Source organism: Amphibalanus amphitrite, unplaced genomic scaffold (assembly GCF_019059575.1).
Source record: "Amphibalanus amphitrite isolate SeventyFive unplaced genomic scaffold, NRLGWU_Aamphi_draft 000702F_arrow, whole genome shotgun sequence".
NCBI classification, from domain to species: Eukaryota; Metazoa; Arthropoda; class Thecostraca; order Balanomorpha; family Balanidae; genus Amphibalanus; species Amphibalanus amphitrite.
Genome location: NW_024882196.1, coordinates 126166 through 144778, shown reverse-complemented (window position 1 = coordinate 144778; position 18613 = coordinate 126166). Strand labels below are relative to the sequence as shown.

At 48.3% G+C, this 18613-nt stretch overlaps 2 protein-coding genes across 7 annotated transcripts in view; one reads left to right on the top strand and one right to left on the bottom strand.

Moving 5' to 3' along the window:
- LOC122364840 (mucin-19-like) overlaps positions 1 to 1770 on the bottom strand; it is a 30146-nt gene extending 28376 nt beyond the window's left edge. Inside the window, exon 1 of the mRNA XM_043335606.1 lies at positions 1519 to 1770. The gene's annotated coding sequence lies outside the window, so the exon portion shown is untranslated. The remainder of the gene's footprint in view (positions 1 to 1518) is intronic.
- A 2372-nt stretch (positions 1771 to 4142) lies between these two features.
- Positions 4143 to 18558, top strand: LOC122364839 (probable lysosomal cobalamin transporter). 6 transcript variants are annotated; one of them, XM_043335603.1, is made up of 12 exons: positions 4143 to 4294; positions 5821 to 5929; positions 7022 to 7262; positions 7610 to 7694; positions 7905 to 8092; positions 8474 to 8673; positions 13763 to 13884; positions 14600 to 14692; positions 14983 to 15190; positions 15479 to 15661; positions 15983 to 16117; positions 16709 to 18558. In XM_043335603.1, exons 2-12 carry the CDS (start codon positions 5855 to 5857, stop codon positions 16811 to 16813), a joined length of 1635 nt encoding a protein of 544 aa, XP_043191538.1. In that variant the 5' UTR covers positions 4143 to 4294; positions 5821 to 5854; the 3' UTR covers positions 16814 to 18558. The 6 variants fall into 6 exon arrangements, with proteins under 6 accessions (XP_043191538.1, XP_043191539.1, XP_043191537.1 ...); XM_043335604.1 differs by having other exon boundaries at positions 4158 to 4294; positions 14606 to 14692; XM_043335602.1 differs by having other exon boundaries at positions 4210 to 4238.
- Positions 18559 to 18613: the final 55 nt, after the last annotated feature.

The following is an 18613-nucleotide window of genomic DNA, read 5'->3' as shown; positions in this document are numbered from 1 at the left end:
CACCCTGAGGCCGAAACGTCTGGCTATTTAGAATATTTGCTTTTGTGTTGTCATCGAAAGTGAATAAATATCACCAGTATAACGCCTTATGGGGCGACTAACGGAGCGAGCGAGAGGGTGGGCCTTGCACGTGCGAAATTTCGAGGGGGTACCTCCAACTGACTTGTGCACGGCGCCCTACTAACCGGTCTCTAGCGATGTGCCAAATTTGAGCACAATCGGCCCAGCCGTTCTCGAGATCTGGAAGCGGCACCCTGCACGTGCGCACGTGCAAAATGGGTCCCAACTGACTTGTGCACGGCACCCTACTAACTGGTCCCTAACCGTGTACCAAATTTGAGCTCCATCGGTCCAGCCGTTCTCGAGATCTGAAAACGACCCCTGCACGTGCGCACGTGCAGCAGCACCCCAACCTTAACACATGCAGATGAATTATCTGATGGAGACCTAACTGTGTACCGAGTTTCAATTCAATCGGCCCAACCGTTGTGCCGTTATTGAGGTTGCAATTTTGGGGGTTCTTAAAAAATGTCCAACTTTACCACGCGCCACGTGCGGTGGTTGGCAAGAACGCATGGTGGCCATCACACCACAGAACTTTTACGTCCAAGTGACATTCAGTAAAGAAGACTGCTTGTCAATCGGATGTCCCGTTCCTAAGATATTAGCTTTTGAAGAGCGTCCCCACGGCCGGCCGGCCGGCCGTTCATACTCAGAAATTTCCGTTAATCTAAGGAAAGACTCCGCTCGCTTCGCTCGCTCCGTAACAATGTCTGACACGATACACCAGTATAACGCCTTTTGGGGCGACTAACGGAGCGAGCGAGAGGGTGAGCCTTGCACGTGCGAAATTTCGAGGGGTACCTCCAACTGACTTGTGCACGGCACCCTACTAACCGGTCTCTAGCGATGTGCCAAATTTGAGCACAATCGGCCCAGCCGTTCTCGAGATCTGGAAGCGGCACCCTGCACGTGCGCACGTGCAAAATGGGTCCCAACTGACTTGTGCACGGCACCCTACTAACCGGTCCCTAACCATGTACCAAATTTGAGCGCAATCGGTCCAGCCGTTCTCGAGATCTGGAATCGACCCCTGCACGTGCGCACGTGCAGCACGGCACCCCAACTATGGCACATGGATATGCATTGCCTAGTGGGTGCCTACCTACATGCCAACTCTCAGCGCAATCGGCCCAGTAGTTACCGAGATATTGCAACAATTGCAAAAGTGACACCTCTTCGTTTTGCACGTGGCACGTGCATAAGGGGTCACCCACATGCATCGGGAATAGTGCAATACTTGGTAGAAGGAATGAAGCTACCCTACAAAAATTACCGCATGTAAATCGGTCAAGTGGTTGCTGAGATATAAGCGTCGCAAAAGCGTGACCACGGCCGGCCGGCCGGCCGGCCGCTCATACTCAGAAATTTCCGTTAATCTAAGGAAAGACTACGCTCGCTTCGCTCGCTCCGTAATTACGGTGAATAATGTGCAAGTCTCGAAGTTTGAGCGTTTACCTTATTCAATCTGATATGAAGAAGATTCTATGATGTCACTGACATTATGAAGCCCGCTCCATGGGCTGCATCTCACTTAAGGTTCCCATTTTCTCTTCCGATGCACAATTCACCACAATTCGCTCACTCTCAGCGCGATGTTCGTGCCACCACCACCACTCTCCCCCTCTCGATCCGGCTCCGGTCAGCGCTGACCCGGCGCCGGCGGCCTCTTCCAGGTCAACTGGCCGCGGCCGGCCGCCGCGCCGCCCCGTCCGTATTTTTACATCCACTCCTGCGTCACCTGGGTGTACCACGTGACATGGTATTGGCACCGTCGGCCGTCGGCGCCGACGGCAGGGGAGGGTCGGCAGCGACGCTCCGCCGGTGACCTCCGCCTGCTGGGCACGGCGCCAGCGGCGTCCACCGACTCGGCAAGGTCAGAGGCGGCGCTCCACGGCGGGAGGAATGCCCCCGGGCTGTCAGTGCCGACACAAAAATGCCCGGCGGCCATGACGCCGCGGCCGCCATCAAACGGTGGATGGTGCGGCGCGAATGGGGAGGGGAAGGGTTCATTGACAAAGGTCAACAGGTGTCCATTCAACCACAGTGTTTGTGAACTAGGAATGATTGCAAATCGGTCCTCACTAAATGATGATCGGTTTGCTTTGCAGTGTGTGCCAAAATAAAGTGACGTTGAATTGATGGGCCCCAAACGAACAGAGATCGGAGGGAAACGGGTCAAGGATGACCGCGAGGGCAACGCACTTCGTCGGAAGGGTTTCAGACCTCTTTGCTATGGGTCAATTGATTCTATCATGATCCTTATATGCATCATTAATTGCACATTGGTTTGCAAGGCGGATGCAAGGGGGCTTTCGGACTGGGGCCTTGCCCTTTTCACAGCGTAGAAATTGAAAACTGACGAAATTGGGTCGTTTTCTCACAAAGAAACATTCATGACTAGCGACTCCGTCAGCACAGCCGTCCTTTTAAGTCGGCGTGGGCCTCTTTCAGAATGGCGTGCATTCCTCAGACACTATTGCCTATACATATAACTGCACATTTTGTGCATGGGGCTCGGTGAGGACCCCGACCTAGACTTCCAATTTTTTTTTTTAGATTTTGGTTTGTCTTGTCAATGGCCATGGCGAAAAAATAAGTGGCCGAAATCCGATGAGAAAGGGCAAAGGCAGATTTGGGGGTACCTACCTTGTAAGCCCCGTCACATAAGGCCGGCCGCTGCCTTTGGGCCCTACCAATCATTTTCGGAAAACGACACCCCTGTCAGTTTGTTTTGTTGGCTTATGCCCTTTCGTTCTGACAAGACCATTTCAGAACCGGAAGGATGATACTGGATAGAGACATTGGTCTTAGCGAGCACCCTGGGTCCAGTTCATATAGAGTCCCATTGCTGATACGTGACACTTATTGGAAAGGACGACCCCACAAATGGATTCATACAGCCACCCTTACACACCTGCACCAACGTTTCCAAAAGCGTCCCTTTGATAAGTGGCATTTTAGCAAAGTGACACTTGCCGACTGGCCTTTCTGTATGAACTGGGCCCGGCCCTGGTGAGTTGCCGGGGCTGAGCCTGACCAAAGGATAGGCCGAGCCGAGCAGCCCCCAAGCACTCACCGCACCCGGCTACGGGCGAGCTCTGCTTACGGGCAATCCCAAATGGGATAAAGTTTCCCGTCCAGTCTGGATCAGGGGGTTGCGGCGTGGAGGAGGATTTGACTTTCCTGAGGATATTTTGAATACAGAAGCTCTTTATGAAAAATGAAACATGCATTTTTTATTATTTTAACGGTCAAAACAGCGGCCGATGTTGGCTCGACGTCGGCCCGACGTCGGCTGGACCTCAGGCCTCAGCAATTGATCTCGGTCCGACGTCGGCCCGACGTTGGCTGGACCTCGGCTGGACGTCGGTACATGCGGGCGTACCCGACATCCAGCCGACGTCGGGCTGACGTCGGCATGCCGATGCCGAGATGCCGACGTCACCCCGATGTTGGGCCGACGTCGGCTTGTTCACTAGGAAACAAGCCATAGCTCACCTTCAATGAAAAATATATCATTTGAAGCATAATTCGAAGCGCCTGAGCTTAGCGACATCAATGCTACAAAACGGGAGCATCGTCACAAACTGCTGTTTTGCTGCTGTTGTCTGTCTTTCAGCAGTGGACTGGATTCCGGAATATATCTGTCTCAAGGCCGTAGATCAGTCTATGATCAGTCTGCTTGTTTGACGGACGCTTCAAAAGGGGCATTTCAATCATAGAAATAAATTCAATCATAGGTGACGTACAATGAAAGAAATGTGAGGTTTCGCCCTCAACTCTTGTATTTTTTCAGTTAGACAATGATTGCTGTATTTCTTTGATATTGGTTATAAATATTCAATAAATATTGCTAACTGCTTTTGCCAAAATTTATTGTTATGAAACACAATACAGAATTGTGACGTCATTTATATAATATATTTCTCAGACATATTTTGCGCATAACAGAAAAAAGCTCGGTAGTAATGTGTTCGGTAGTCTTTCGTGAGCAGTGCGTTGATAAGCTCGATTCCACAATTGGTGAATTTTGTGTACTTTTATCTAGCCGTGTAAAGCTTCGAACATAATATTTCGCTGCATCTTGCGCATAGGAAAACACACACAGGCGATGAGAATTTGCGCATTTGCTGTCAAGATTGTTGATGCGTGTAGGAGAAAAACTTCGGGATAAGGAGAGTGTGGCGAAGTACTTTACATTGTGCTTGCTGTTGGGGCGTCTGGTTATCAGGTATATATGCCATGCGCTTGCTCAGTGTGCAAGGCCCTAATCAGTGCACTCAGTGTTATATTTGTTGCAGTTTCGAGCGGATAGTTTGAGTTGTCTTACTCTCATCCAGTTAGACATTGATTGGTGATATCGCTAAAAAATTGTGAATTTGTCCAGAGTTGAGGTCCAAATTATCATTGGACTGAATAGGCTGGTAAGGGTTTTCAAGTTCTTTTTTGTTTGTTTTTTGGATATTATCCATAGGGGCATCCTGCAAGGATCTGTCTTGTGCCCATTATTTTTCTCATTCCAGTGATTTGCCAGATGCTAGTAAGGGCCTCATTAAGATGTTCATGGACGCCATCTAAGTACGCTCATTAATCTTGCCTTTTCACACATTGACATCCCAGCTCCGAGCGGGCCTGGATGCTTTAGTTAGATGGTCAGACACCTGAGAGCATCCATTTAATGAGAGTATATGTAAGGTTTTGCACATGGGATACACAAATGATTGAGAACCACCAATACACAATCAAGGAAATTCCATGTAAGACACTTCACTAGAGCTAGAGCATGACTGCCTGACTGAAGGATCCCCATTGACACAGAGTTGAAGCTCTGCCCTCTGTCAATAGGTACAATGGTCATCTCCAAAACTACACAGGTAATCTCATTTCTCAGTCATTTGTCTCTCCTTTGTTCTGCTGCACTGTTTCACCGTTCACGCCTCCACTTCTGCATAAGGCAGTGACAGGCACTAGTTCTGAGTTCATCCACACCTCAAATTTGGCAACCATGTTTGGGATTGGGTCTGTTGAACCATGTGGATCAGAAACTGCTGGAAAGGGGACAGCGAAGGACAACACATATGATGCCCAGCATCAGATGTGTACACTGCGAAGAACACCTGAGGAAGCTATATATATCTTTCATTGTTTTACTATAGGCACAAGAGAGTTGACATTTTTTCAATGGTGGAATTGACATCAATCTGGACAGCTTCTTTGTTTGAGTGGCAAGCAGCTCCACACAAGGCCACTGAATTAAGGTCCTGAAGTCCAAAGCAACCTGCAAAGTGAGAAGGTTGGCCATCTCAGTTAGTGATGTTAATGACTGGAACTCCCTCCCTGCTGAAGTTGTATGTTTGACAGTGTTCAATACCTTCAAAGCAGGCCTGGGTACCCTTTGGGCCCATTTCTGGTGCCACACACCAGACAGTTAAGCTGTTGAACCAGGGAGCCCCATGAGAGCAGTGCCTACATACAGACAGGCCTCACCCCAGATTCTGATGACTGTTATGTAAGGAGGCAGTAAACCCTAAGGAGGCAGTCAACATACCTACTTGTAAAGCCTAATGAGAGTTGATACTTTTTTGTTCATTGCAGAGTTGCCATGCAAAGGCAAAAATGGTTATGTCAGGTCAGAGATCATTATGTTAGGCCAGAGGTCACTAAAACATAATTGTTTCTGCCTTTGTAAGGCAGACTGTTCGTGTACATTGTGCATTTCCCCATAACTAGCTGAGTGATTGTTTTTGCATGTTTCAGTGGTCACCTTTAGCCAGGCTTGTTCTGGTTCAAGATGCTCTTCATGGAAAATGCTGCCCCGCCATCATTCTTTGCAGCCAAATGGATTCCAATCATCATATCACTGCTGGTAAGTCTAACAGCGTTTATCCTACACTACTTAATTTATTCCTACTAAGCTCTCTTAACTGCTGTTCTTATCAGCTTTTGTGTTTCTTAAACCTAACTATAATGTCCCTTTTGGATTGACCAGCTAGTAGGTATGCATCAATGTACACAAACTTTAAAAATTGTTGAAACTGTACCGGTCCCGTAGCTCAGTCGGTAGAGCGTTGGACTCCGCTTGGTGAGAGCACACGTTCCCGGTTATAACAGTCCGGGTTCGAAGCGCGACGGGCGCTTGACGTTTATGGGCCTCCTGACAGTTATGGTCGCGGTTGGTGGCACTTGGCAGGCCGTAGCCTGGCGAAGTCAGTGAGGGGACCGGCCGTGCGCGGCTATTTGCGCACGTTAAACGTTGGACTCCAAATTCTGTCATAGAACCGGAATTGCGCGATCGAAGGGTAGAGGTCAGGGTCAACGCAACAAGCTTCACTTAGCGGGGGCTCAGTCCTTGTGAATCCTTCCATTCGGAATGTTTGGACTATTTTTTTTTTAAACTTTGAGAACTTTGAAAAATGTTGTGCATTTGTAACATGATAGATACCCAATGTTCTTGATAGTCAGCTTTCATCACACATAGTCGCCCAGCCTCTGATTCACATAACCTGATGTGACTGGCTCATCAGGATTGCTGTCACAAAGGAGTACGTCCATTATCCTGGCTCTGCGCGCAGTAACCCGCCCCCTGCTGACGTCACCAGGTGGTATCGGCCGTCTCCTGGCTGTACGTGCAGTAACCCGCCCCCTGCTGAGGTCACCATGTGGTATCGGCCGTCTCCTGGCTGTACGTGCAGTAACCCGCCCCCTGCTGACGTCACCAGGTGGTATCGGCCGTCTCCTGGCTGTACGTGCAGTAACCCGCCCCCTGCTGAGGTCACCAGGTGGTATCGGCCGTCTCCTGGCTGTACGTGCAGTAACCCGCCCCCTGCTGAGGTCACCAGGTGGTATCGGCCGTCTCCTGGCTGTACGTGCAGTAACCCGCCCCCTGCTGAGGTCACCAGGTGGTATCGGCCGTCTCCTGGCTGTACGTGCAGTAACCCGCCCCCTGCTGATGTCCCAGGTGGTATCGGCCGTCTCCTGGCTGTACGTGCTCTACTACCAGCGGTCGACGGGACGGAGCTGGCTGGTGAGCGCCATGGTGGCGTTCAGCCTCTCCGTCACTCTGCTGGTGCTCGTCATCATACCGGTGGACGTGTATGCCATCAGCAGCATGAAGCATAAGGACGGCACCTTCGAGCCGTGGGCGTCCCGTAACGCCACGCGGGAGCATATCGAGAACACGATAATGACCGGATACTACGGTGGGTAGAGAAGTCTGGTGGATGGTAGGGTGCTACGGAGGGAGGGACAGGGGTGATAGTTCATTGGGTTTGCGGTGGTAAATCGACGAGAAACTTGAGCTGTTTGAGAGGTGCTGATACAGAAGAGAACCAGTATGCTGAATGTTAGTTATAAATCGATATTTTCGAGAGTCTCAGAATAGAGGGTTTGCTTCATTTCTGGCTTATTCGGTTAAGCCCTACCTGATTCCACGATAGTCGCGTTTTTATTATTCAATAATCGTTTGGTATGTAGATCACTCATCGTTTCCAATGTGACCTTTTCAATGGACAAATGTTTTGACATATCCTGCGTGTCTTCATTTCAGTGCTGTACACTCTGGTGTTTTTCGTCGTTTTCTTCCTTCTGCCGTTCGCCTACTTCTTCTACCGGGAGCCGAAAGCGAATGAAGAGTGAGTGTCCCAAAGACGCAGATTACGTCGATCTTGATACACGATATTCAAATCATTTTGAATTTTCACATTTATTAGTGAAATCATAGATTGATTTGATACCATTCTTTCTTATCACGACGCATATTCTGGTTTTCAGCCATGTGCTTCACAAATGTTGCATTGCCTCATCCTCTAACCCCTCCCCTCCCCTCTCTCCGCGTCTGCCAGGAGGGGCCGGCCGGAGCTGACGGCTCGCCAGCGCGCGCGCACCGCTGTCAAGTACTCGATGCTGTTCGTGGTGCTGTTCTTTGTGCTGGTGGCGCTCGGACTGCTGGTACCGTTTGCGCCGCCGCCCCCGGTCAACTCCACCGCCTGGCACAAGTTCGAGTTTCTCGTCGAGGAGTTGGAGACCGAATGTAGGTTGAGCCGGGTTGCGGGTGTTTGTATGGTGTACGAGTATATTTGGGTTTTTAATCAATTGGCGTGGTGCAGATCGTAGGAGTTTTTACATGAGATGCCAGTCGTTACGTAATGCTACCACATGTTTTTAACGATAATCAGTGACAGTCAGTAGCTAAGTTATAACTAATGTTGTGGCCGTCTTGTGAGAGTAATATGGACAATCTAAATTCTGACGAGTCATGTGAGCTGAAAAACTACGATAACCGTTTCAATCGCTCATCATTGTGGTGCTTGTGCTCACGTTTCTGCCAAGACAATTCATTTCACCCCGGCGCCAGTAATTTCCCCCCTGTTCTGCCTCCACACAATTGTCTAACTCTAAGCTCCGTTGACAGCGGGCGAGGACGTCATCTCGATCCTGCTCTACTCTCTCAGCCTGGTCGGTATGTGCGCCGTGGTGGGGTACACCGGCCTCGGCCTGTCTCTGTGGCCTATTCGCCTCCTGCGCGGTCAGGAGAGCGTCCAGGAGCAGCGCGAGGATGTGCGTCAGGAACGCCGCCGTCTCCAGCTCCAGATTAACACGCTCAGGGACCAGGTGAGGAAGAGGAGTGACTGGGAGAATGGTTGGAAGACTGGGGAGGGGAGGAAGCTCATTGCGGGTGGCGTAAAGGTTGTAGAATGTTGACGGTCCGATTACAAGTAATTAGGTCCATTGTTGTATTTCTGCGTGGTTGCCGCGTATGTATGACCATAAAATCAGACCATGCTCAAGTACCACAACTATGAAACCTTCGTACCACACGCGTCGCTGAGTTGAACCGCCATTCATCGGAGCATCTGTGCGGCCGTTTCTGTGGGCACCACATCACTGTTTACAGTGTTCCGTTACCGTCAGTCCGGCCGGTCGGTACACAGCCCACCTTAGACTTATTTCGTCGACTCCATCTAGTAGATGCAGGATCATTTCTGATCGTCTTCCAATTATGTTAGCTGTGTGGATGATATAAATTTTCAGGACATCATAGTTGGGAGGACTCTTTAACAGTTACTCTTCTTGGTTATATTCTCAGTGAGTTCCTTGCGCACACGGGCTTGGTAGATGTAATGGATGATCAAGCTTTGTGGCTTATCGGCGATGATGATAAGTTCTGCTGCTGGTAGCGTTCTGTTCAAGATAGTTTCGTATATTTTTTGAGCAGCTACTCTATCGTCTTTCAGTTTGTCACATTCAAAGAGCATGTGTTCCAGAGTTTCAATGGCATTGCGACATAATGGACAGACAACAGTTTCTTTGTGCCTTCTAACCATGCTTGTGGCCACCAAAGAGTGGCCCGTTAGTAGGACAATTTTGGTTAGTGTCGCTTGTCTGGTAATTGCGCTGTACTTGCTTGCTGGCCAAAATGTTTTCGGCGCCTCGTACTTTTCGGTTTGTGGCAGTAGCGAAAGCCAAAACAAACTTGTCATATTCTCTGCTGTGTTCCTGATGATTTTTGTCATACTTTGATCCACTGATGCAGATGCTAACTTGTTCCATGCTGTCCGCGGTTGGTCTATTTTTTGATTAGCCAGAATAGAGAGGCTTGGTAAGTTCAGATGTTGGAGCAATGTGTCCCATTGGCGCACAAGACTCGTGGTTCGATCAGCATTGACTGCTCCATGGGTGATGATATATCTGGTTAGAGTGTGTTCCTTCGCAGCTCTCAGAAGGAAACCTATGAATTGGAGTGCGGTTCTCATTACGAGGCTTGTGCATGTCGGTGCACCCAACATCACATATGTCACCATTTTTTGCGTTTTGGTTGGTAAACCTTGGATGAGACGGTAAATGCGCATGAGCATTCCTTCTAAGTACATGATATCTGTTGGTGAAAGGGATGTAACTGCTAGGCTGTAAATTAGAACCGGTTCAGCATATATTCTCCACGTTGTATAGTGTGACATCGGATTGTCCATTTTGAGGTTGATTCCTTTCTTACACTTAGCAAAAAATGTTCTTCTTGCTTTCTTCATGCATTCTTCTATCCTTCTCTTTGCTGGACTTCTGGTTGTCATAATGATTCCTAGGTGGGTGTATTCATCAGTTTGCTCTATTGATTCAGTGCCAAGCGTCCACTGTACCGGAGCTGTCCTGCCAAAGACCATTATTTTGGTTTTTGATACGTTATATCTATAACGCCACAAGCAACTATGGTTGTAAGCGATATCAAGCATTTCTTGGAGTTCGTTTGGATCTGTGCTTATGAGTACTTCATCATCGGCGTAAGCGATAACTGGTACTTGTTTACACCCTATCTTGGCTCCCTTATGTGATTCCAGCAGCATGCGTATCTTGTCTTCCATAAATAGGATCAGCATGCTCGATGATAAGACGCCTCCCTGTTTGAGCCCTTGCTCTATGCGACCATCGGTGGATACAGTTCCTCCAACTTTCACTTTGACATAAAACTCTCGATACAAGTTGCGCAAAATGACGATCAACCTTGGTGGCATGTTGGCGCATATGAGCTTGTAGATTACCCCGTTGTGCCAAATAGAGTTAAAACACTTGCGTACGTCGAGAAATGCAACATAGGTCGTTTTCCCAATGTCTCTATTAGCTGATATGACTTCTTGGAGAACAAAGTTTGCTTGGAGTGTCCCTCTACTTTTTTGATACGCAAACTGTAGTTCTGAGTAGATACCAGCCTCGACCATCTTTGGGTGAAGTCGTTTCACGATCAGTATCTCAAAAACTTTACAGAGGGTGGTAAGGACAGATATGTCCCTATAGTTATCAGTCTTAGAAGGATCGGTTCCATGTCCTTTAAAGACCGGGGTAACTAATCCAAACTTGAAGTTATCTGGGATTTTGCCAGTATTAATGATTTCTTGCATAATACCTGCTATTGTTGCGTTTGCTATTCCTTTTGCTTCTTTCAAATGTTCTGCAGTTATTTCGTCGAATCCTGGAGCTTTTCTATTCTTTAGATGGTATATAGCTTCATCAATCTCGCTTTCGTCAATCGGGTCCAATTGGTCGAGACTATCAAAATCAGCTTCATATCTATTGCATATGTTTTCTACTGCTGCATCTACTGCCTCTCTCCACTTTTCATTGAAGGCACTGGATTTGATCGGTTTACCTGTGTGGACAAAATGAGTCAAAAAATTATGTGCAATCTCATCAGGTTCTAATATCTCTGTACCATCATCCACGATTCTTGGAATTGATGTGCTTGTTCTATGCTGTCGCATTGCCAGAAAGTATTTATTTGACAAGTTTTTACATTCAAATTCCCTTTCTGTGTCTTCTGCTTGCTTCCTTGTCAATTGATGTGCTCTCTGTGCGTTTATATAGTGTCTTTTGTGTTCTCGAAATATTTGCTCAGCTTTCTTTTTCTCACACTCGGGAGCTGATTTCCACATTGCTTTAGCCTTGAGACATTTTTTCCTATGCTCTGTGAGTTCATGATTCCACCAGTTACTAGCTTTGTTTTTCTTGCGTTTTTTCGGGAGCACTTGTGATGCTCTATTGAAGGCTTCATTTAATTCTGCAACACTGGTGATATCTTCTAAGAGATCATCCAGCTTTCTTTGATATTGTTCCGTAGTCCCTTCTCTTCTTGCCTTTTCCCAGTTTATCTTTGCATTTTTTGATGTACCTCGCCCACGAGCAGTTTTCAGTAGAATAGCTGAGATTACTAATTGAACCGGTTCATGGTCCGATCTATTCAATGCGCTTCTATCAGATATTTCATACTCTTTAACTAAGTATCCATGAGCAGAGTCAACAAGAAAATAGTCAAGTAACGATACTGGCGTCGTATCTTGGGTATAAAAAGAGCAAAGCTCATCCAGTTGCGTCTCCACCGGGATCATAAGGTCATGATCATCGATGAGGGCTGAGGTATACTTTTTGTTGTAGTGGGTGTCTTTTCGTAGGTCAACATTGAGGTCGCCTCCAATTATTACCATTCTATTTGTACTATGCTTGTCTATAATTGCACTGATCCTGTCTATTGTTTCTTGGTACTCTACGACTTTCTCTGTAGTTGTTCCGGTTGGCAAATATACAGCTACGATGAGAATTTCGGGGAGGAAGCCGTGTAGGACTGCGGCTACTATTCTTGTGCTGCCTGTATCGCCAATAGATAATAGATTCAACTCTTCTTTCGCTAGGATGGCAACTCCACCGTGTCCTCTCACGCCGGTTTTATCTATCGATGCATAGTCATAGTACGCGTCGTAGCTTGTAGCGATCGTTGTGTACCCGTCTCTTCTCAGGTCGGATTCTTGGCTTGTTTTCAATGTCCATGTCTCATTCAGAAGAATGATGTCAGCATGGACTAGTAGTGAGTTCGTAAACTCATCATCGGGTTTGTAGCCCCGACAGTTGTACTGAATGAGGTGAAGTTTTTTGGGTGACCGCAGAGTTCTGACTCCACTCTGTATTTTGAATTCCAGATGACATTTGTTTGGTTTCTACGGATTCTCAGTCCGCTGTCGCCCACCGATCTCAGTCCGCTGTCGCCAGCCACACTCAGATGTCCGTCAAGGCCACACTTTTTGCCGCCACTGTGCACCGCATTGGTGAATTGGTAGTTGCGCGCAGCGAGACTACGCAAGGAGTGGTTGTGCTGTTGCGCTTGAGTAGGGGGGGGGGGGACGTCTGAGATTGTGCGTGTTTTATCGCTAGCGGAAATTACCCATCGCTGCCATCACTGATATATGATATATGCAGGTTTCAGGTTCTGACAGACACCGGCTCCCCTGTTATTGAGTTTCAATGATTACATAACGCGCAGGCCATCATTACTTACTTACATTGGCATAGCTACTAGCGACTTACCCGCGTCCTCTACAGCACTTGTATGGCCTCTACATCCTCCTCCCGGTCCCGTGCGGTCGCGGTGACGGTACCATTCATATGCTCAGCACCTGACACTATTTTTCAGTGTGTTTATCAATTGACCCTGTTCTCAGTCTCCCGCCATTTCCCACACAGCCATATTATCGTTATCCCCTCGCACGCGCGCGCAGTGTTGGAATGTGACTCATCTTCGCACCGTGAGTGCGTTGGCCCGGTTTCGTCATCTCTTCTGTCTACAACACTGCCCTGTTTCACACGTCCACACGTGCTTGCGGCCCAGGGATGGTTGTTGTGTCGTCATTGGACAAATCACAGACGCGCGCCGGCCGTGTGTGACGTCATACGCTGTAGATCACCGGCGCGTGAAATTTAACTGGACGGAAATAGAACTTCGTCGAAAGTTTCCGGGTCTTGATCTGACCTTACCTGCGCTGACTTGACTGTCAGATCCATTGATGCTCGAATTTCTCGTTGTAATATGTTTTCACGGGCGCTCGCTTAGCCGGGCAGGCCAACCTGCCTTGCGTTTTCTTTCGCGATATGACCGGAACTGATTCACTGGGTGCCGTCCTAACCTGGCTTTGGTTCACTGAGCTCTGACCTGACCTGGACTGACCTTTCCTCCAGGCCAACTCCTCGACGCTTCCGTCGTGTCAGGACCTAGTCTGACCTTGCCTAAGCTCCCCGAGCGCTGATCTGACCTGACCTGACATCCGCGCTGCAGGCCAACTACTCGACGGTTCCGTCGTGGCAGGATCTAGTTTGACCTTACTGACATCAACGAATACTGCTCTGATCTGATCTGACCTGACCTGACCTGACCTCCGCGCTGCAGGCCAACTACTCGACGTTCCCGTCGTGGCAGGTGGACCGACTGAACTCTCTGGAGCGGGAAGAAGCGGTGCTCGGACGCCGCGAGACCGAGCTTAACGAGGCAGTCGGCAACTGGATGAACAGGTAGGGGTCCGGACAGAGTGGAAGGGAGGCTGGTGTGAATGATGGTCCGTTGTCGGTAGTGTGGCCTCGCTCATCGCTGTCTTGCCTCATGACCTAGCAAACAACCACGCGTCCTCGATTGGTACTCGTTTTGATCGGGATGCTCGATTTTATTTATAGATTAATGACATGTTTATTTATATTTATAATGATGTGGTTTTATTATTACTAACCGTACGTTTCTCCTTGTCGTCTTTTTGAATTCGCTCTCTTCCTTGTCTTAGTCAGCATACGATAAAAAAGCGTTTGAAAGCTGAACGACACTCGGGTTTTCATAAACAGAATGATCGTCGTCTCCGCTGGATGTTTTTCGGGCATATCGTTTTGTCGTAACTTATCTCAATGTTTGTCTGATCGTTCTTATCCACTAATCTCGTGTTACTGACCGCCTTCCCGACTTCATGGGTTCTTTGACCGACTTTTGGTGGCGTGCTGTGTGTCACGTGAGCTCACCAATGTGTCACGTGAGCGCATAAATGACTGGAATGCATTGTAATCATGTCGTCCTAAAAGCCTCGATTATTGTAGTCGTAAAGACATTCTGCATTCAGTGTCATTTGTACCTGCCACATACTTGCCTATATATCTACCCGTTTTACTATGATTGATTGTTGACTGATTGTGACTTACCTATCGTCCGTCCACTCGCTCTCACCCAACGCGTTGTCTGCGTCAGGTGCAGTGGCTTCTTCCGTCCTTTCGAGGTGGTTCTGGGTATCACCGTCCTGGTGACTGGTGCCGTCACCTTCACCGCCCTGCTGCTCAGCAAGTGAGTGCGTTAGAGCCGCTGGGAGGCAGAGATTAGAAGGATTAACGGAGCGACTGGAGATGTTGTAGGATGTTATATCGCTGTTGTGTATTGAAACATGTAGCTCTAGATTTCTTAGGTCTTGCTAAGATTATTTGCAAATTATGCTCATCTCTTTCATTAACGCTACGAACTTGAATTGCACTTGCTCTTAAATCGTTATCAATTGCTAGTTTTTTCTTCAAACCTCATTTTTCTCAAATCGGGCAATCAAACCTTAGTCACTTGACACTCGCCCTCCCTCCCCTCAGCATCGACAAGGCGCTGCACTCGCTGGGTATGAAGACGGGGTACATCCTGCCGGAGCGCCAGCTGCCCAACCCGATGGACTGGCTTCTCTCGGAGTCGGACCGACTGTACCCGCTCGACTACATCCTCTACCTGGTGCTGATCTTCACCCTGGTCGGCGCCACTGTCAGCTGCATCCAGGATATCGGCGTGCGCGTGTTTGCCGTTAAGGTGAGTATAGGACGTCAATGAAAGCATAATTCCGTATAGTCGACGTCAAATTGAGCGTAAAATGAGGCCTTCAGAATAGATACGCTGGTGTGACAGTGTGACAGATCATTGATGAAAATGTGCAAGGTAGGAGCTGTTAGACTGGACAGGTTTGTGAATCACGAAATTGGAACTGAAGCCTAGTCACTAAGCTGAATTGATAACATAGAATTGATAAACCTGAATGAATAGCTTGATATCTACAGCAATATTTTCCCGAGTGACCCCTCCCCCTCGCTGTCCCAATAGCTGTACTCGATTCGCCCGGGCCGCACGCCGGCGCACGGTCTGATCCTGCTGGTGCTGAGCCTGGTGTACGTGCTGCTAGCCCTGAATGTGCTGCTGCTCTCGATCGCGCCCCAGTACACCATGTACGGCGACCAGCACTACATCAAGGACGAAGTACAGCCGGACAACAGCGTGAAACGAGAGGTGGGTCCGTGCAACGGTCGGGACGGGCGGGAGCGGGGGAGGAAAGTTGATAAATGGGGCGATAGAACCGGGGAGCGCGGGGGCTCTGTCATGGGGGAAGGTGTAGACTCTGTAGCGGATTTGGAGAGCTTGTGAGGAATGATGGTGGCGAGGGGGTTATTGGTTAGCCTTTGGCGGCTTAATACATACCCGTCTTGTGATAGAAAATTTGTTTTACCACCTCTGCACGATAAAGTTTCCCTTACTGATGCACTGCCCGTATTACACCCATTATTTGACTGGTCACGGGGTAATATTCTCATTTATCTACCCCCTCCCCAGGTTCTGCCATGCACTGCCAGCGCGCCGGCCGGCGAGTGTGTTCTCAGCCGAATGGCCCTACTGCTGCTGCGCTTCTCCTACAAGGCCTGGATCTTCGGAGCCGTCTTCTACTGGGCCACCTGGCTCTTCCTCCTGGTAAGGACGGGTAGAATCGAAATGGTGGTTACTGGTTAGTCTTGCTTTGTGAAAATCGTTGACAGTTTCTGTATCGCTCATTTTATTGCTAAAGTCGCGTAGCTGCTTATCACACAACACGACGTATGTGCTCGCCTCGTTTTGTGGTGATTCATACTCATTGTTGAATTTTTGCTATGATCTGCTCAGTATGCATTAGCCTGTAAATCATTTTGCACTGGTTTTGTGTAAGGATTATTTGGTTTCCGTGCCAGTCACCCACAGAACGGTGCTGAATTATCACATTTAACATGTCAGCTGCTTCGCATTCACATTAGCCTCTCACTGCTGACTGTGCGGTTTACGGAGTTGAATCGGGGCTCGTTTTATCCATACACTCCTTGCTCTCTCTTTCTCCCTTTCCCTTCCTTTCTCCTTTTTATGTTCTTCCTTATTTTATTTTTCTTACTCCTCCACTGTCACCGTTCCTTCTTCCTCATTTCTTCTCCTACTCTTCTCAATTCTCCTTGTCTCTATTTTCTTCTACCAGCCCTATGCGTTCTCTTTCTTCTTATTGTCTCCGCTCTGACATGTCCGCTCGTTCCGTTCCAGTCGGTGGTGATGGGCTTCTTTATCGCCCTCTACCGTCGCCGTCCCAGACAGGGGGCTGGACTTCCCACTGAGGAGGACAGACTGCTGGACAATGTCGACGCCTGAGGACAGTGAGGACACATTGAGGACACGGTGAGGACAGTGAGGACTGAGGACACTGAGTATCTTTCATGACATGGGAAGGAACCGCGAGGATCCAGGTGATTTGAGGAAAGGGGCAGAGGGAGGACTCTGGCTTCAAGAGGAGAGGTACTCGCTGTGAGGACAGTCTTGAGGACGTGGGATGAGCGACTGGATTGCTTGATGGATGAATGATGAAATGGTATTGTGTAAAAGCAAGAGTTTTGAGACGTGAATGCGTTAACAAACAGTGTGAGAGGTGATTGATGGTACAGCGTATGTGTACTTTGAGCTCCTTCGCTTGTGTGCAATGATTTATCGTTCCTTTCTGTTGTATGAAAGCATGCGAGCAATTGTGATACCTTATCACACGCCAAAGCATACTAATTTCTTCATTGCCGTCGAAGATGTCAATGCTTCCGTTGTAGACACAGTTTCTTAGTGAGTCGGATTGCAATAGCCAAATGAGTAGATTAGCTGATCTGGTTAGCATGATCAGACAGTTTAGGAGCGCACGCTATCAACTATACCACCGAATGCTGTGTAAGTGGTTGGAACAACGCTTGAGCGCTCTTGTGCGATTATTTTGTCGTGTTTCCCTCATTTCCACTGCCTATGTTGCGTGGCTGATTTTTCGCTACTCCTGGCTGCAAGCGATGCGTAATGGCCTGGTCTGTGTGGGGAGAAGTCCAACCCCGCTGGGACCCTGACTGGACTAGAATCAAATCATACTGTGACCGTTGCTTCGCATTGAGACCGTGTCGCGTGTTTGTATATTGAGTGATCGGTAGGGAAGCGCTATCCAGTAAGCAATTAGTCGAGAGTGGTTACCAATGCTTGTAGTAGTCCGACCCACTCTCGTGAGTGGAGGCGAGGTGTCGCTGACGCCTTCATTCAGATATACAGTGTCCTCGCAATCCCTTAGATATCCGGCTAACCTTTTGTGGATGAGACATGTCACAAATTCAATATCGGATGTAAACACGACTTTCCTCTTATCTTCCGCTATTGTGTGGTTTTGCCGGCAGTGAGACCGTTTTGTTTGTGACATGATTCCGTCGTCAATGTAATTTTCACCACAATTCAGGTAGACATTGCCGAGTTTTTGTCGACGTAATGCTAGTTTGTCAGGTTGTCCGGTGGTTTACGCCAAATCATTAAGCACCTGCCGTTTGTGTTATTGTCCCCATGTCTTTGTGCACCGATCTGATTCGTATGTCTCAACAGTAGTTTTGTTTGTGGTGCCCGATATGTTGAATTAGCTCATTTCACCTCTATTTAACTACTCCAGTGATTGGGTTGTCGCTGCTCCATGTGTTATAAGTTTCGCCCGCAGTATCGCAGTCAATGGCTTCATGCAATATGATCTTCAATGTAATTGCGTGGCATTAATGGATAATCGAATGTATGTACGCATGCTTATCCCAATGTACATTTGCGCCCAAGTTACGAGGCGCCGCTTCTGGGTGACGATACCAGCCCTATTGTAGATGTAGGAACTAGTTAATACCCACGTTGCCCCATTGTACGAATTAGGGGGCGTCTTGGTCGTTCGGCTGTGGATATATGTTTACATGTTTATCCTATTAGATGCGTAGTATTTACACTTCTTGCCGGCTTTGCCAGGTTAGTCCTTAGGCGCTAGACGAGGGAAGTTCCCTTGCTTTTCATTGCGTTTAATCAGGTGTTCTCTGAGTTGTATCAGTTAAATACAGTTACATATGGTTAAACTGTTGTGTGTCTCGGTATGCCCTGAAGGCGGATCTCGTGCAACATAATTCGATG